This window comes from Salminus brasiliensis, chromosome 6, assembly GCF_030463535.1.
Source record: "Salminus brasiliensis chromosome 6, fSalBra1.hap2, whole genome shotgun sequence".
NCBI classification, from domain to species: Eukaryota; Metazoa; Chordata; class Actinopteri; order Characiformes; family Bryconidae; genus Salminus; species Salminus brasiliensis.
In genome coordinates, this window is record NC_132883.1 from 13,660,998 (window position 1) to 13,678,675 (window position 17,678).

General features: G+C 39.0%; 3 protein-coding genes across 7 annotated transcripts; 2 read left to right on the top strand and 1 right to left on the bottom strand.

The window, feature by feature from the left end:
- The first annotated feature begins 147 nt into the window (after positions 1–147).
- Positions 148–8,607, top strand: alas2 (aminolevulinate, delta-, synthase 2). Of its 5 annotated transcripts, XM_072681714.1 has the most exons (13): positions 148–410; positions 1,096–1,186; positions 2,899–3,060; positions 3,440–3,613; positions 4,435–4,512; positions 4,631–4,853; positions 5,042–5,226; positions 5,368–5,547; positions 5,789–5,953; positions 6,067–6,335; positions 6,937–7,099; positions 7,855–8,055; positions 8,497–8,607. In XM_072681714.1, the coding sequence occupies exons 1-12, from the start codon at positions 186–188 to the stop codon at positions 8,019–8,021; spliced, it is 2,082 nt and encodes a 693-aa protein (XP_072537815.1). In that variant the 5' UTR covers positions 148–185; the 3' UTR covers positions 8,022–8,055; positions 8,497–8,607. The 5 variants fall into 5 exon arrangements, with proteins under 5 accessions (XP_072537815.1, XP_072537813.1, XP_072537817.1 ...); XM_072681712.1 differs by having other exon boundaries at positions 7,855–8,607; XM_072681716.1 differs by lacking the exon at positions 1,096–1,186 and having other exon boundaries at positions 336–410; positions 7,855–8,607.
- A 1,441-nt stretch (positions 8,608–10,048) lies between these two features.
- On the bottom strand, positions 10,049–13,125 carry ela2l (elastase 2 like). Its single transcript, XM_072681718.1, has 8 exons — positions 13,086–13,125; positions 12,612–12,700; positions 12,374–12,471; positions 12,052–12,174; positions 11,254–11,390; positions 10,720–10,865; positions 10,252–10,404; positions 10,049–10,134 (listed from the first exon to the last, which is right to left on the bottom strand). Exons 1-8 carry the CDS (start codon positions 13,123–13,125, stop codon positions 10,117–10,119), a joined length of 804 nt encoding a protein of 267 aa, XP_072537819.1. The 3' UTR covers positions 10,049–10,116.
- Positions 13,126–13,734: 609 nt separating this feature from the next.
- LOC140557355 (chymotrypsin-like elastase family member 2A) lies at positions 13,735–17,139 on the top strand. The gene is made up of 8 exons (XM_072681719.1): positions 13,735–13,771; positions 14,105–14,193; positions 14,712–14,809; positions 15,009–15,131; positions 15,304–15,440; positions 16,174–16,319; positions 16,657–16,809; positions 16,919–17,139. The coding sequence occupies exons 1-8, from the start codon at positions 13,735–13,737 to the stop codon at positions 16,934–16,936; spliced, it is 801 nt and encodes a 266-aa protein (XP_072537820.1). The 3' UTR covers positions 16,937–17,139.
- Positions 17,140–17,678: the final 539 nt, after the last annotated feature.

The following is a 17,678-nucleotide window of genomic DNA, read 5'->3' on the forward strand; positions in this document are numbered from 1 at the left end:
ATCATGTCTGTATTTTCTTCAAGTGTATGTATCAACCCATTTAGATTGCCAGAAATTGCTTATTGCATTTTTTCACCAAATCCTGTCTGTTCTTTAAGTATTCACACAGTCATGTCAATAGAACAGAGCCTTACATAATGCGGGCTAATTCAGGTTTAAAAAAAATATATTTTAAATGAACAAACATGACCAGTCTTCATCTGTACTCAAAAGAAAAACAGTCTATCAGCTCATTGGTGTCTATGGGTTGGTGGTTAGGCTCTGGGTTTGAACTGACCTCTCCCTCCCTTACTGTGACACACTTGAGGGTGGAGACCGTTAACTGCACTCGACCCTCAACAGCACAGCCTGGCCACTGTCTCTGTGCTTCTGCTAATGGTCAGACGTTCGTCCTCAGTGCAGGTCAACAGGTAGGCCGTTATACAGACTTATTACACTGAAGTAGCGCATGCTAAAAATTTCAAATGAATGTCCTTTTGGTCATCCAAGCTTTTAGATGATTGTTCACTTACTATGATTAAATATGACAGAGAACCACTAAAATGAGCTTTGACATTGTGTATACACAGTCTGATGCAAAAGTTTGGACGCCTCTTTTTTAAATGAAGGTACAGAAAGACATTGCTATGTGAATTTTACATAAATAATTTCTGCATGTTTTAAAGCACAATTGCTATTTATTTTATTGTTTGAACATATTGGAAAGCATTCTTATATTTAACATGTCATTATGTTAAATTATGCAAATAAATAGTAAACTCTTATACTTGAAATTGAATAGCAATGTGTTCTCTAGAAGATGTGAGCTTATGTATACACTTTACACAAAACAATGTAAGATATTTATATATATATAATAGTAAACTTTTATACTTGAAATTGAATAGCAATGTGTTCTCTAGAAGATGTGAGCTCATGTATACACTTTACACAAAACAATGTAAGATATATATATACTGTATGTGTGTGTGAGTGAGTAAAATGTATTTATTTATTATATGTAATTTATACATATGCATATAGTTCTATATAAATACACACTCTGAAGTGTCCATATGCCTTTATTATGCCTAATGTTCTTATCTGATTTTGTAGTTTGATAGGAGGCGACCACATACCACAACAATACGCCCTAGGCAAAGCCATCTGATTTATCTTCTGACCACAATAACAGATGAACTGCCATGTATGTAATGTATAGGACTTTTAACCGTTGGGCCTAAAATAGTAAGTGCAATGGGCAACAGAATTACACCAATGGCGCTGTTTCCACAAAATGCAAACATAAATGAAGAACGTTTCTCAAAAGCCTGCTGCATTTCGTGGGTTAAATTTGTACAATAACACTGTACTCCTCTGCTGAGGAGAAATGTGTGTGTACTGTCTGAATTGCTCCGTTAGGGATGATTCTCTCCATAATCAGAATTGAACCCTTATCGGCGCTGTGACGTATATCTCACGTTTTCAGCTGCGTGCTCGAGCCTGATAAACACGCGAGCTCAGCCCCGCCCAGAGCGAGGGCCTCTTTACGACCAGCTTCAGAGGACTTAGAAGAAAGGTCTAGAATTAGCTGGAAGTGAAGAGCACTTTCAGACGAATGATGTAATATCTACACGTTCAGGATTCCTCTCAGCGTGTTATTGTTTGTTTACACCGAGGTGGGCAGTAGTCTATACCCACACTCAACGAAAGTAGGTCTGTTGATCAGTTGATAACGTGGCTACATGTGCAGAGGAACAAAAGTAGCAGGTCTTAAGACTAGCTACATAAGTACTGCAGTGCAACTTCTGATGGTTTCTGCTTCTGAACCTCAGAGAACTGCAGAAGACCTTATTTACAAAAAAGTTTATTACGTACAAACACTTAAAAATGTAATTTAAAAATATATTTTTGTTCATTGTAGGGAAACGTGATTGACCAACACAAATATAACCCAGCTGGCCACCCAAATCAATAAAAAACAGCGTTATCTGGTTAAATATACGTTGTGACGTCCGGTAAGCACAATTTAATGAAAGGCCAACCAAAATCCAACGTCTTTCAAACATCACATGCCAACGTCATATGTTAACATTTAATTGTCAGACATAATGACCTAATCCCAACATCTGCTGAACTTCACTGTAACTAATGCTAAGGTCTACACAACGTGACATTCTCACATTTTAGAGCGTTGATACGCTGTTGGTTTGAGTCAAGGTGTTTAGTATCCAAAATTGAACGTCTGTATAACGTCCGTCCAGTAGTGAACTAGTGGCAGTGAGTACACACACTCACCCAGAGCGGTGGGCAGCCAACTCCAGCGCCCGGGGAGCAGAGAGGGTAAAGAGCCTTGCTCAAGGGCCCAACAGTGGCAGCTTGCCGAGCCCGGGAATCGAACCCACAACCTTGTTATCGATAACCGCTGAGCCACCACTGCCCTTTCAAAGGAGGTTTGCGTTGGCTGGGAATGTCAAATTGCCGTCCAGTAACTGCTGGGTACCGTTTTATTTACTTTCCAATATAATGATCAAGATGAAACTGAAGTAAACGTATTTTCTTTGGGGACTATTTTTCCTTCCAACACCCTGCATGTATCCCTCCACCATGGATGGATTTAAAAATGAAAAAAATAATCGCTTTCTGTGATGTAGGTTTTACAGGCATTTAGCTCTAGAGATGCCTCTCTTACAGAGCTTTCCACACCAAACCACTCTAAATTACCTTGTTTAGATTTGTTTACTAGTTAATGATGCAGATATTTTCAGGGTAGGGAAATTTCTCCTTTAAACAGAATATTTGAAGAACAGCATGTTAACCAGTAAAAGCTCTTTTTTCAGATCATTTTGCTTCTATTTTGTCATTGTAAATGTTATTTACTGTCATACTCAACAATATAGTTCTTTCTTCTTGTTTCAGCTGGTAAAGTCATGTCTGCCATTCTGCATCACTGTCCATTCCTGAAGTCCGCTCCAGGTCCAGCCCTGAGGAATGTAGGGGGCTTTTTGGGCCTGGCTGACCGATGCCCCATCATTGTGCGTCAGATTACCGTAAAAGCCGATCAGAGCCAGGATGAAAAAGGTACACTACAGCTGTTAAAAGCAAAGACCTATATTTCTACGTTTAATAACATTTGTATGTTTCTAAGATACACCCTCAGTGGAGTCTATAGACAGTGCTACTACATGCTGTATTAAGTTTCCATTGACTTCCATTCATTATAAAGACATGTTGAAAATACTATGTCCAGCTATGCAAATGTTGCTGTAGCTCAAATAATATATATGCTTTTATTCCTAAACAAGGCTTGTTTAGTTTACCTTTAACTCAATGTCATTTTACTGCATGAAAGGTCATTTTATAAACAATGAAGTTCTAAAGTTGTTTATTTAACACAGTTAAAGCTTGAAGCTTTATTTATTTAACTTAATTTAATTTGAAGTATGTATTTTCTGTACAGGTTTGCTGCCGCATAAGGAAGCAAAACGCCACTTGGCTATCTCTGCTGCTCAGGTGGCTGTGTCCCTGACCAAGTCCTGTCCATTTGTGTCCTCTAAGATTGGACTGGTCAAAGCCAGTCCTCATGTTCAGGAGGATGTCCAGCCAGAACTGACCAGTACTCATGAGGAGGAAGGTAAAGTACTAACTGCACAACAATGTCAGTTTCAGACTACAAATATTTGTGGACGCTTCTAATGAATGCATTAAGCTAATTTTAATCCCTGTGAAGAAATTTTGCCAGATAAACATGAACATGTTGGCACCATGCCTAATGCCAGGCTTGGACTAGAGGAGTATAAAGTCATCCAACATTGATCTGTTGAGCAGTGGAACTGTGTTCTCTGGAATGGTGGTGCTCCACCCAGTACATTTGGGATGAGTCTGGGAGTTGGGGAACACCACTGATGCAATCAAATCCAAATCATGCAAATGCTCTAAAATCTAGTAGAAAGCCTTCCCTGGAAAGTAGAGACAGTCGAGAAGCAGGATCAAAATCAGTGAATGAGCAGGTGTTCCAATACTTTGGCATATAATATGGTATATTTTACATTTTCCAAATTGTTACATTTATGAAATAAACTAAAAAATTATTTGCCAAAGGGTATCAGATTTCTCTAATTGATTCTGTGAAAATGAAAAAAAAAACAATAATATGTTGCAATTATTCTTTTTTTTATTAATTTATTCAAATTATTGGCCTTAAGATTTTAGAAAAAAATATATAAATTAGATATTTATTTTACTTTAAATTTCTCACAATGTTAAAGTGTTCTCAGTCAATTTAGAATCATATACACCTATTTTGTATCATCCTAGACTCTAAAATGTTGTTTTGACACTGGACCAACATGTATATTAAGACTTGGATGTTTTATAAAGCAGTGTATACAGTATATGATATACTGGAAAGATTACTATACATATTGTTTTGCTGTTTTTCTCCCGTCTTTATAGGAATGATCAACTCTCTGTTTTCTGGTCTACAAGGACTTCACTCATCCTCACCATCTCACCTGCTCAAGGATAACATGGGTCAGTTCATCCTATTTTTATTAGCCATAAACATAAACACAAAGCCATAACGCACATCATTCTCAGAGGACTGCTGTTGTTAGTTCAAAACTAATTATGTATTTCCTCACACATTTAGTTGGGCCCAGTTTTGAGTATGATGACTTCTTCACCCAAAAGATCGTTGAGAAGAAGAATGACCACACGTACCGTGTTTTTAAGACGGTGAATCGCTATGCAGACGTCTTCCCTTTTGCTGAGGACTATACTGTGTCTGGACGACCCACCTCCCAGGTGTCCGTCTGGTGCAGCAATGATTACTTGGGCATGAGTCGTCATCCACGAGTCGTTAAAGCTATATGGTCAGTTCTTTAAAGATCTACCTGAGAAGAACATAATGACTTTGTTGTTTACATACAAAATTCCAGCGCAAAGAATATGGATTTTGAAAGCATAGGAGACACACAGCATGTTTCTAATGGTTAGGCACATGTATTACTACTTTATCATTAACTACATCATTAATGTGATTATGTGATCTGTTTGTCAGGGAAGCTTTGGAAAAACATGGCGCTGGAGCAGGTGGCACCAGAAACATCTCTGGCACAAGTAACTACCATGTATCTCTAGAGAAGGAACTGGCGCTTCTTCATCAGAAGGATGCAGCCCTTGTCTTCTCCTCATGTTTTGTGGCCAATGATTCCACCCTTTTCACTCTGGCAAAAATGCTTCCAGGTAATCATCATGACAGCACATAGTTCATGACCACAGTAGATCAGGGCTTCCTACGCTTTCTGTCTTTCGGCTTTCAGTCAGTCACTTTTACTTTTGGATTATCTGACCATAGATTAACACTTCATATAACCTCTGTTTTAGGTTGTGAAATTTATTCAGACATGGGGAACCATGCCTCCATGATCCAGGGCATCAGGAACAGTGGAGCCAAACGCTTTATCTTCCGTCACAATGATGCTAGACACCTGGAAGAGTTGCTCAGTCGCTCTGACCCTAGGACCCCAAAGATCGTAGCCTTCGAGACAGTGCACTCCATGGATGGTGAGTACACAGCTCTTTCTGTAGAAACTTTCATTCCACCAATAAATTTCCACCAAATGCAGTCAGTCAGACAAGACTGGGTCTGCGTCTGAACCAATTAGCAACTAATCTCAAATTGATTTGCATATGTGGTTTTTGACACTGTATGACATATTGTTATTTAATAAAATGGTCAAATGTACAGGCAAAACTGTAAAGAGACATGGTGCATATGGGATCTTTAACTTCATTCTCATCTTAGGCGCTATCTGCCCTCTGGAGGAGCTGTGTGACGTTGCACACAAATACGGCGCCATGACCTTTGTGGATGAGGTTCATGCAGTAGGCCTGTATGGGGCACATGGAGCAGGAGTTGGAGAGAGAGACGGTGTAATGCACAAAATTGACATTGTCTCTGGCACTTTGGGTAGGTAAAACCTTTTAAATAAGGTGTTACCTTGAAAACTAAAATGCTATTTTGATCTGCTTAAGTTGCTGAAGTTGCTCAAGTCTAAACACAGATGTTGGTGTATTTTGCAGGTAAGGCATTTGGTTGCGTTGGAGGCTACATAGCCAGCACTGCTGCGCTAGTGGACACAGTGCGCTCCTTTGCTGCCGGGTTTATCTTTACCACCTCGCTGCCTCCCATGGTGTTGGCTGGAGCTGTAGAGTCTGTGAGAGTCCTGAGGAGTCCAGAGGGTCAAGCCCTACGCCGGGCCCACCAGAGAAACGTCAAACATATGAGGCAGCTGTTGCTGGATGCAGGTCTGCCTGTCATCAACTGCCCCAGCCACATCATCCCGATACGGGTCAGTGCTTTCGTCTCTCAGAGTCTGAGAGATTACAGAGTCTGCACAGTATTCAATACTACTTTATTTAAAAGCACCTTAACCTTAAAGTTACTCATGGTGGTAACTTGCAAATCGCCACAGCCCCGCAAAAATGTATATATTTAAAAAATATATTATTTATCTGAATAGAAAAATCTTCACTTTTCACTTTTTGACAATGTAAATCTGACTGTTGTTCTTTACAGTTTGTCAAAATGTCATGAGTCCTCCAAGAATTTTCAGTTTCAGAAAACTTACCAAATTATTTAAAGTAGTTATTTAAAGGTTACTATTTTTATTTATATTGTAAATATAAACAAATATATTTTAACATCCACTCAATCAAAACAGTACTTGATAACTTCAACATTCAACATTTAAATTTTAAATTTAAATTTTTTTTTAATAGGGAATTTTGATTTTACATGTTACAGGCCCTGTATTAATACGTTCTGAGAACTGAATAATAATTATCAATTGGAGACAGGACAGAACTTTATAGCCCATCGACTATGATATGAAACCTAACCAGTGTGCTCTTATATACAGTTTGTATTCACAATGCATTATTATGTTTTAGGTTGGAAATGCAGAGAAAAATTCCAGGGTGTGTGACATCCTGCTGCAGAGACACAACATCTATGTTCAGGCCATAAACTATCCCACTGTGCCACGAGGAGAAGAGCTGCTGCGATTGGCTCCTTCCCCTTACCACAACCCCATCATGATGGACTACTTTGTGGGTAAGTGTGTTGTTTCAACTTGGGACACGTTTACTTACTGAATAATTCTGTTTCTAATGACTGGAAGAGGGGAAGTTAATCCAATGCCAGCAAAGCAGACACAAAACTAGGTGCTGGATGAGAACTAAATGTAATACTGGGCTGCTTCACAGAAAGTACTGGAAATGGCTGCAAGAACACACTAACTTACCTACAATTGTAAATAAATAAAATAGCTTTTAACATAATTAGCTTAGTCTGCTTTATTCTGTACAGTATGCTTTTATAAACTTCATTAGCCAGTGTTTATTCACCTGTGGTTCACAAAATCACACACTGTGAACATTAACATAGAGACACAACATCTATGTTGATCTATTATGTTCGTCTATTTATTAACATAGCAGCCTATAGTTTGCAGCTTACACAGATCACAGTTCATAAAGTTCATATTGGGGGAAGCAATGATATAATATGTTGCCATAAAAGGGTTCTTCCAGGGTTCTTTAGAATAAATACATAAATTGTTCGTCTCACTGATATTTTGTTTATGTATGGTTCTATATAGCACCCAAAGGGGTTACGCTATTGTTAGTCAAAGGACCCAGTTGCAGTACTGTAAAGAACGTTTTGCTAAGAATGTGGTGTTAACATGTGACCACTGTAAATATACTTCTTATAATTCCCACATCCCAGATAGAACAAGGCTTCAGTTTGGGATTAGGTAACCATTCGTATAGTTTTGTTAATGGTTGTGTGTTTTGTGTGTTGTGCAGAGAAACTGGTGGATGTATGGCAGGAGGTTGGGCTGCCACTGAATGGACCTGCAACGGCCTCCTGTACCTTCTGTGATCGCCCTCTCTACTTCGACCTCATGAGCGAGTGGGAGAAGAGTTACTTTGGAAACATGGAGCCAACATATATTACAGTTGCTGCACAATAAGATCGATGGAAGGGGACAGAGAAAAGAACACAAAGTATATCCTGCTTACAAAACAACACTCAGATATCTTCATTTACATTGTCATGCACATTGCTCTGTGCTGCAGTTTTAGTGTCGCTAAACTGATTGCTATTGCTATTGCTGTGGCTTTTTTTTATAGACTACAGATACAGACTAAGAAATTGCAATTAAAGTTATTATATATTCATCCATACATATATGTATTTTATTCTGTGTCCCCTCTGCATAATAAAAACCTGCACATGGGCACTTTCAGAAATTATTTATTTACATTATTTTATGGCCAGTTCTCCAGACACAAATCACTTGTACAAAGCTTAATATTAACCTTAACCTGTGTCTAAAAAACTGGCCCTCAACATTATAATATTCTAATAAGTATGTCTGTGTAAGCATTATGTTTGATTATTGTCATGCCTTAAATTTATTTTCCCTCATTACTGTATTCATGCAGGAGTGCGTAGAGTGACACCGGGAATATGTGGCATGAATCCTCCTTGCTTTTTTGGACCACTTTACTTTCCTGAGGCTAAATGGTATAAGAAATAAAGCAAGACTGCACTCATCTCTAATCGTCTCTCTTATTTCTCTTCTTTTCTTTTTCACGTACGTTTCCTCTGAAGTACAGCCTAATTTGTAGAACTGATCGTGTTCATCTAGACAATGGCATTCTTCAAATGTAACCCCTAAAACACTGAGCTGGGGTCAGTGGCTTTGTAATGTTTTGTGATAAAAGCATATTACATATATTTTAAATATTACAGGGAAATGTGGAGAGAGCAGTATATTTGGTTATGAGAAGAAAAAAAGTCTTTTTGACCCTAACCCATAGTTTTGCTATTCATCAATTCAGACCCAGCAGCAAGGTGGTGCATGGGTAGGTCTAGCCCGTCCTACAAAAAAAGCCCCTCCACACGTTTGTGGTGAGCAAACTATGTTGGGCAGATCACTGCTAGCAAACTAGGTCTAGTTTCCTAGACAGGGTTTCACCCTAGTCTGGGATTACATTTTACTCCGGAAAACCTAAAAGTACTGATGAAATCCGTCCACTATAGCATATAGCTGACAACACGAACACGTGATTAAACCCTCCTGCAACGCGTTCAGCTACTCTTACAGATGGTCTCCCAACTGTGCAAGGTGCAACTGCGTGGTGGAGTGGAGTTCTTGTTATTACGGTATTAAAAGGCCACATTCAATATGTAATTTGCAGAAAAAGTCAGACAGAAGCTTGCATTTTACATTCGATGTTAAAGTCAGCAAACTGGTGCTCGAGTTTATCTACTGTACTGATACAGGTTGTTCCTGTGCCTGGACGTGGACACGCCCTCTGATAACTACGAGACCACGCCCCTCGTTACAATCTAATTTGAGGGCTTCTGAGGTCGCCAACCATACTTTACTAATAAATATCTATTTTATTTCAAGCAGTGCACAATTATTATGTTATTTCTATGTAAAAAAAAAAAGAATAAAGCAATAATAATGTCTATGTAACCTGATTTGAAAATGAAAAGAGTTAATCCATTTATTCCGTTTTTCAGTCAAACCAAAGGGAAAAAAACAACAACAAAGCGACAAAGCAAAATGTCCCTTCAGAAGTTTAATACTTTCATTATTTTCAACAGATAAAAAATAGCACTACTTAATACCTGTCTAGCTGAATGCAGCGCAACACCGTTGTCATTGGTTTTCCGCTGTGGTGTCCGAGCCCTGTCTGAAGGTGTAAAGAAAGGCTACACCGCCACCGTCCGGAGTCTAATAGAAATGCAGTGTTAAGTGACCTGGAGCGATGTCTCTCAGCAGGACACTTAAACAGTAAAAATTTCAGGATAAACCTTGAAAGATTCCTGCTTCGTTTCTAAGCATAATCCTTAATCCATAATCCAACAACAGTGAAGTGAGACAGCTGAGAACCACCTGCTTCCCTGTAGGCTCAGCTATAGAGTTGCATTTTATTCAGAGCTGATACTTCTGGACAGTAAATGAATATGAAACCACAGAAGCATTTTCAAACAGACGTTTTATTGTTAATAGTGTAGGCCAAAGAGGTCACGTCCATGTCCGAAAGTCCTTAATTAGCAGCAATGGTCTGTAAATAGAGAGCAAAAAACCTACAGTGAGACATCCCTTCCTGACTATGGCACTGGCAGTGGCACATTGGTAAATCCGACATATCAACAGTTTAGCAGTACATCACTGCACTTACACTGCTGATCCAGCTGATGTAGGAGGTGACCCGGGTGAAGACGGTGGGCTTCTTGGGGTAGTTGCAGCTCAGGCCAGAACCAAAGCTAACAATACCGTGGACTTCCCAGACACCATCGGCATTCTGGCAGTTCAGGGGTCCACCAGAATCACCCTGTTTCACAGGACACAGATGCATTATTAACCTAATACAAGAGTCCCCCAGCTCAAGGACTTTGCCTCTAATTCTAGTAGTAAACTTACAGTATGTGTTGACTCTTGAGGTGTATTTTAGTAAGAAAATAACTGATGACCAGCATGTGTGCGAGTAGTTCCTTCTTTTAAAGTAATTATTCTATTGTTAAAGGAGTACTGCTGAACCTATTTATGTATATGGTATCACTGCAGTATTGAAATCTATATTTCAGCAAAGGATTCATTTTAATTTGTCTAATATACAGCACACGTGTGATGCCCAATATTTACGTACATTGCAGCCAGAAACAATGCCGTCTCCTCCAGCACAGACCATGGTCTCCTTAACTTGGCTGCCCCACCAGTCGAACCTAGTGCAGGTAGCATGGTCAACCACAGGGAGCAGAGCCTGCTGCAGGATATCAGCAATAGGACCTCCAGCTGAAGAGACATGAGAGGCATAATTCTATACCATAGATCTGTATTGTATGGTATATATCCTGTACATTTTTACATACTATGGACACTATGGACAATTACATTCTACCTGCATGAACTTTCACATTACCACCAGGCATATTCTCCTAACGCACTGGCTTGATGTCACTTTAGTGATGGCTTACTCATTATGTCCAGTTATTCTTACTGTATTCTTATCTATATAAATCAATTTGCAATTAAATTTGAATTTGGAGCGTATATTTGTGTTACCCTTCTTGACAGTGTCTCTATATGTATTGTACTGCTTGTTTCTTATTTGTAGCATGCATTGTATTTTAGGTGTATATTATGTAAAATATGTTTATCCAATGTTAAGCAGCAGCCTTACTCTTTATGCGTCCCCATCCAGTGACGTAGCAGGGGGCATCGTGGGGCAGGATGTAACCTTCCTCGGGAAGACAAGCTGGTAGGATGGTGTCACTGATGGTCACAGGGTTAGCCAGCTTCACCAGGGCAATGTCATTGCTTTAGCACACACAGAGAAAAAGGTGGAGTTGTAAATATAGCTCAATATAATATTGTTTATGATCATATTAATCACATTCCCTGGTAACAATACCATCATATGACAACATATGCCATTGACAGCTAGTCTTATATACTGTCATATTAAGAATAGTTAATGTTTGTTATTTTATTCAGTAATAACATATGACGCATAGTAATTAGTAGCATGGTAATTAGGGCTTCATGATATTAGGAAAAAAATTACACTATAAAGTTTTTTTTATTATTAATGCATTCGATGCATGCGTATCAACATTGGAGTAAAATAAATAATATTGGTAATCTGCCACTGGTAGAAATGTCATGGAAAATGAGAGCAATGCGATCGCGACTGCAGTGCTGATATGACATATTTTGCAGCTCTATTGGTAATGAATGTACTGTAGTTATTTGCTTTAGGATTTTATGACTGTTCAAAGACAAGGTATTCTCCACTACTTTCTCTTTCATATACTGCTCTGTTCATCATCCTGGACACATCTTGGACACGGCCTGAAAACCTGTAAAGTTGCTCATGGTTAGCATCATATTACCATAGTATTGAAATCTGAGAGTACTTCTCATACATCTGCAAAACAAGTATGTTTGCAATGTGTATTGCGTGTTTCCTTTCTTTTACCGAATGAAGAGGGAGCTCCACTTCTCGTGAACAACGATCTTGCCTGCAGAGATAGCCACAGAACCGTCCTCAACCTCCTTCAAGTTGTGTTTGCCAAGCTCAACTCTGTATGTGTTGCTGCTGCTGCAGGGCCACAAGATACACACAGCCTACAGGGTCAGTCACTGAGAACGTCTGACCAAACCAAGCTGAGTCAACGAAAGAAACACACTCTGTAATCATAAACTCCATCATTTTCATATTGGCCTGACTTTATGTTTTGTTCTTTTTTTCACATTGCAGGCTTTAAGTCAGACTGATGAAAGCTACTCTGCTTGCTTACCTGATACAGTGGGCAGCGGTCAAAACCCACTGTGGGGAGATGAGGGTGCCACCGCAAGTGTGGTACCAGGCACCACTCCTGGTGTACTGGAGAGAGATCTATGGAGCCAAAGAAAGCTATGGTGGATGTCCATAAGCATAAAAACAGTTGATGTGCTATGCTTACGCTAAGGCGAAGCGTTGCGGCCTATAGCAATAATAACATCAGGATCAGATTATCAATGCAAAATGCAGTTTACCTGCCAGGGCCAGCTGTGAGGACGAACATCTTCACCCCCCACAACCCTCTTTACAATGGGGGGAAAGGTGGGGTTTCCACACCCATAAGCTGAGGAAGACAAGAACTCTCAGTTACAATGGCATTGATAATTATCATCTATAACTCATGTGACCCATATTATCTGCTAATACAGCTATAATATCATCTTAATGTTTTTGCAAAAGGCTGTATGGTTCAAATGGCAAAGGCTCCACATGAATCAGACATGTCAAATCCTTTATATCATTTTATTTATGCACAGTTTTTATTCATGTGCAAAAAGCACCACAACAAAATGAACTACCTGCCAAACACTGACAGCATGCCCCTGTACTAGGGGCATGCTGTCATGCCCCTGTACTGTCATATGAACACCTGCAAAACACAGAAAAGAAAAGGCACAGTCTGAGAAAATGTTGTCCTTTGCAAGTATGTTTAAAAAATGGATTCTCACCTCCGACGACCAGAAGAGCCAATACCACAAACTTCATCATGTTTGTATCTTCCACTCCTCATGGTTCTCCAGGGGTTTATATAGCTCAGTGCCTGTTTCATGTTCATAATACGGCCATTCTTAGAAGCTGGACCACCAAGTCACCTGGAAAAACAAACAAAGCCACCTTGGCAGGGCCTTACCTTGATCTGTCACCTGGTATATCTAATCAGAATGTGCTTGCACGTTGCTCTCAGCTAACATCTGTTAAGAGTGTAAACTATTCTCACCTTTGGTTATCCACCAACCATTAACCATCCATCAACCTTCCTCTGAAATTCATTTAAATAATATATATATATATATGCATTTCAGACAAACATTCTAAACAGTATTTCATTTAATTAGGCAAATGTGTTGTGTTTAAAGGCCGAAGTTCACAGAATCTGGAGGCAGGTCAGGTCAAATGACCTGATGGCATCTGTGAAATTCTCAGAGCAAGTTTTCCAGCTTTTAGATAATGTTAGTATTTTGGGAATTTATCTACAAGATTAAACAGTACTCATGGGGCTAAGCAATAGAATGTGGTGGGCACTTGATGGCATGTGTTGCGTAGTGTGTCTGATGGGTATATAAAATTGAAACTGACACCAGCTACCATCCAGTCACCATGGAGCTTGTGATCTTGGCTTTGCTCGTCGCTGGCGGTAAGAGGAGCACTGGTCTTCACTTAATAACCATGCTGATGTTTGCTATTCACAAAGCATTTTACCTTAGATACGTTTCCTATAGTTTGCTGTTGCTTATAGTAGTTTACTGAAGTCTAATGACAAGATTCAATGAATTAACATGATAACAGGATGTTTTTCATCATATATATATATATATATATATATATATATATATATATATATATATATATATATATATTGTCAGTAATTGTTGTAACATTATTGTCTTTTTATCCACATTTTGCACTCGATAAACCTCGTTTTCTCTCACGTATGTGTATACATGTCTGGGTGTCTGTCCTTAACCAGCTTATGGATGTGGGAAGCCTACCTACCCACCTTCTGTTAGCAGGGTTGTAGGGGGTGATGATGTCAAAGCTAACAGCTGGCCCTGGCAGGTACTGTATTAGATTTGCTATTGCCTTTCTCTCTTCATTTTATTATTGTTCTACTTAAACACATCTGTGCATTGTGTATTTTGTCTGCTTGAGTAGAGCTGTACTAACAATTAATACAGAATGTTTGTGTGCTGCAGTTAAATTGTGGCTTCTGAAATCGGAGACTATTAGCCCATGTTTGTTGTAACTGTAGACGGCTAACAAATATAAAGGAATAGGCTGTGACCACATATGCTCAACAGGGCTTGCAAATATTTATTGGCGTGCTGATTTATCATGTGCTTGATCATAGAAAGTATAATATGTAAGACAAATGTAGACCTTAAACTTTTAGATCTGTCCAAAATGATGTACAAAGCTACTTATGCAGATGATTCTAAAATGATTTTGTAATATTAAATTAATAATATTCATTATAATCAGGTACATTACATTAATTATCTATTCAGTGCAGTATCACTAAAAAGTTCTGTTATGCAGTACAATTACTCCCTATTCCTTTTGTATATCCCATGTAGGCCTCTCTGCAGTATCTGAGTGGCAGCAGGTACTACCACACCTGTGGAGGCACCCTGATCTCCAACCAGTGGGTTCTTACTGCTGCTCACTGCATTGGGTAGGAAAGCCTTTTTTTCCTACAGTTAAGTTTTACAACTATGCATCTTTCATGATGGACAGAACACCATACAATGGACTGTAGAATCTGTGTTTATTTCTGTAATAAATTAAACAAATAAAACAAAATAATACAATATGAATACAATTATTATTATTATTATTATTATTATTAATATCTGTTGCGTTTGGCCCAGCAGCAGTCGCACCTACAGAGTGTACCTGGGTAAACACAGTCTGGACACTGCCAACGAGAAAGGCTCCATAGCCATCGCTCCTGCCAAGATCATCGTTCATGAGCAGTGGGATTCCTACAGAATCCGGTTAGTGTCTTCACTGCAACTCCTTTCCATTTAGCTCAGAGTAAACGACATCCTCTACAGTATTCACATCTCTCACATCTCTCACTCTCACTCTTTCACTGAATATGTTATGTTCAAGCATCAGTTTTGTCTCCCTGATTTCAAATGTGTGGGTTATGTGTGTCCATTTCAGTAATGACATTGCCCTGATCAAGCTGCAGACCCCTGTGGAACTTTCTGACACCATCAGTCCTGCCTGTCTGCCCCCTGCAGGACAGGTCCTGCCTAACAACTACCCCTGCTATGTTACAGGCTGGGGTCGGCTCTGGAGTGAGTAGCCCTGTGTAGCAACAGCTAATCATATACAAAATATGCAGGAAAGTGTAAACAAATTAAAGAAACCTTTACTGCATGAAGATAATAATAATAATAATATTAATAATAATAATAATAATATTGATGTAAAGCACCATTTTAATAAAGAACCAAAAACAACATCTTAGTTAGTTAACTCCAGTGCCCGGGGAGCAGAGAGGGTAAAGGGCCTTGCTCAAGGGCCCAACAGTGGCAGTTTGCCAAGCCTGGGAATTAAACCCACAACCCTGTTATCAATAGCCTGGCGCTCTAACCGCTGAGCCACTACTGCCCCAGGAGAAGGATAGAGCAGAGAGAACCTCTTTTTGAGAACCTTGAGATGCTTTGTAAATGCTTTCACACAAGACACAGTTCAAAGTGCTTTTAATCAAAGCATAAAAAATGACATTAAATGTACAATTGAAAATGACAAAAAAACTAATTACACATTTAATTTTCACATTTTAATTCAAGGGGGGAACTCTGTACTTCAAAACATACAATATATTTTAGAGAAGAACTTCCACTGTTTTAAAACAATAAGTAATAGGATTTTTCTGTTGTTTTATTTATTTATTTATTTTTTTTACTTAATTTCCTTTCACTCTTTTTTGTCTTTCTCTCTGTTTGTCTCTCTCTCTCTTTCTCTCTGTTTGTCTCTCTCTCTCTCTTTCTCTCTGTTTGTCTCTCTCTCTCTTTCTCTCTCCAGCTGGAGGTCCTATTGCTGATATCCTGCAGCAGGCTCTTCTCCCTGTGGTTGACCATGCTACCTGCGCTCAGCCTGACTGGTGGGGAAATCTGGTCACTGAAAAAATGGTGTGTGCTGGAGGAGATGGACTGCTGGCCAGCTGCAACGTAAGTCCTCTGTCTTGCTTCTTAATTCATCACACACTCTCCTCAAATCACACTGAGCTATGAAATAGTTTTAAGTAGGCTTGTTTAGGTGATTTTTGGGACTGTATGTTATACTGCTATCTTAAAGGTAAGCAAAAATACCAAATGCAGGCTTCAAGATGGGCTGCTACTCAATTTGGCAGATAGACTACATTTTAGGATATTTTTTTTAAACCGAACTATTGCTTAATGCTTTAATAAGTTATTCAGCCATACACACCAGCTCTCTGCAGGCCAAATATTATTCATATTATTAGTGTCTAACAATTGCTGTATGTGTGTATACTGTTTTGTTCAGGGTGACTCTGGTGGTCCTCTGAACTGCCAGAGGTCTGATGGCACATGGGATGTAGATGGTGTTGTGAGCTTTGGCTCCAGTCTGGGCTGCAACTACCCCAAGAAGCCCTCCGTCTTCACCCGTGTTTCCTCCTACATTAATTGGATCAACAATGTGGGTGCACCATACTTTAATTACTGTGTTACGGGCACATTGTTCTCATATTATATTATTTGGTGTAAGCTTATTAATTTCAGGCAGTAACTGTTACTTTTTTTTCCAGGTGATGACATCCAACTGAACTGGACAAGAAAAAAAACCCATATAATCAGTAAAAGAGATTATGCCCAATGCCCCACCCCCCCACCACCATATTTGCTGTACAACTTGTACTAATTTAAACAACATTATCTATCAGTCACAACCGTATTAGTCATTGTAATTTAGGACAACTGACTTTTTACATGTATCATCTGCATGTCTAAATAAAGAACTTTTTCCGGCCTTCAGTTTCAGTGATTGATGTTCTTTAATAAAGTCATGTAAGTCTTCATGTATACATGATATATGGATGTAGTGCCATTTAGCTGGCATAATTTTCATAGAAACCCATTGCCAATAGAATGGGCTATTCTACAAGACACACCAATGAACACCATATCCAGTGCTAGGCGTCAGCTGTAATAGGATGTATGGATCCCAGGATTAGGATGTGATGCAGTGGCACTTCACGTTTTTTTTACTGAATGAAGGAGTCCTATCCAATACTCAGTCAACATTCAACATCAGCCCCTGACTTCACTAAAGCTCTTGTGACTAAACCCCACCAGACCCTCACGTTTATTTAACATTTAGTATAGTTCCACAAGAAGAGTAGATGCTGTTGTTTAAATATTTTTATTTTAAATAAATACATTTAAATGATAAAAAAAATAACTTATTGCGTAGCACAGTACCAAAGATAATAATGTGCCTTATATTGCTTTATGCATGACCTCAAATGTAAATTTTGAATAGTCTGCTTTTAAGCAAATAATTCTGAG

What these genes read in the sequence shown, in the direction of transcription:
- alas2 (XM_072681712.1), top strand. Translation starts at nt 186, where the DNA reads ATGACCAGTCTTCATCTGTACTCAAAAGAAAAACAGTCTATCAGCTCA. An exon ending in AATAACAGATGAACTGCCAT is followed by an intron (nt 1,187 to 2,898) that starts GTATGTAATGTA and finishes TTCTTGTTTCAG; the next exon opens with CTGGTAAAGTCATGTCTGCC. An exon ending in GACAGTGCACTCCATGGATG is followed by an intron (nt 5,548 to 5,788) that starts GTGAGTACACAG and finishes TTCTCATCTTAG; the next exon opens with GCGCTATCTGCCCTCTGGAG.
- ela2l (XM_072681718.1), bottom strand. Translation starts at nt 13,125, where the DNA reads ATGATGAAGTTTGTGGTATTGGCTCTTCTGGTCGTCGGAG. An exon ending in GGCTCTTCTGGTCGTCGGAG is followed by an intron (nt 12,701 to 13,085) that starts GTGAGAATCCAT and finishes TGTCTTCCTCAG; the next exon opens with CTTATGGGTGTGGAAACCCC. An exon ending in GCATTGTTTCTGGCTGCAAT is followed by an intron (nt 10,405 to 10,719) that starts GTACGTAAATAT and finishes CCTGTGAAACAG; the next exon opens with GGTGATTCTGGTGGACCCCT.
- LOC140557355 (XM_072681719.1), top strand. Translation starts at nt 13,735, where the DNA reads ATGGAGCTTGTGATCTTGGCTTTGCTCGTCGCTGGCG. An exon ending in CTAACAGCTGGCCCTGGCAG is followed by an intron (nt 14,194 to 14,711) that starts GTACTGTATTAG and finishes TATCCCATGTAG; the next exon opens with GCCTCTCTGCAGTATCTGAG. An exon ending in TGGGATTCCTACAGAATCCG is followed by an intron (nt 15,132 to 15,303) that starts GTTAGTGTCTTC and finishes TGTCCATTTCAG; the next exon opens with TAATGACATTGCCCTGATCA.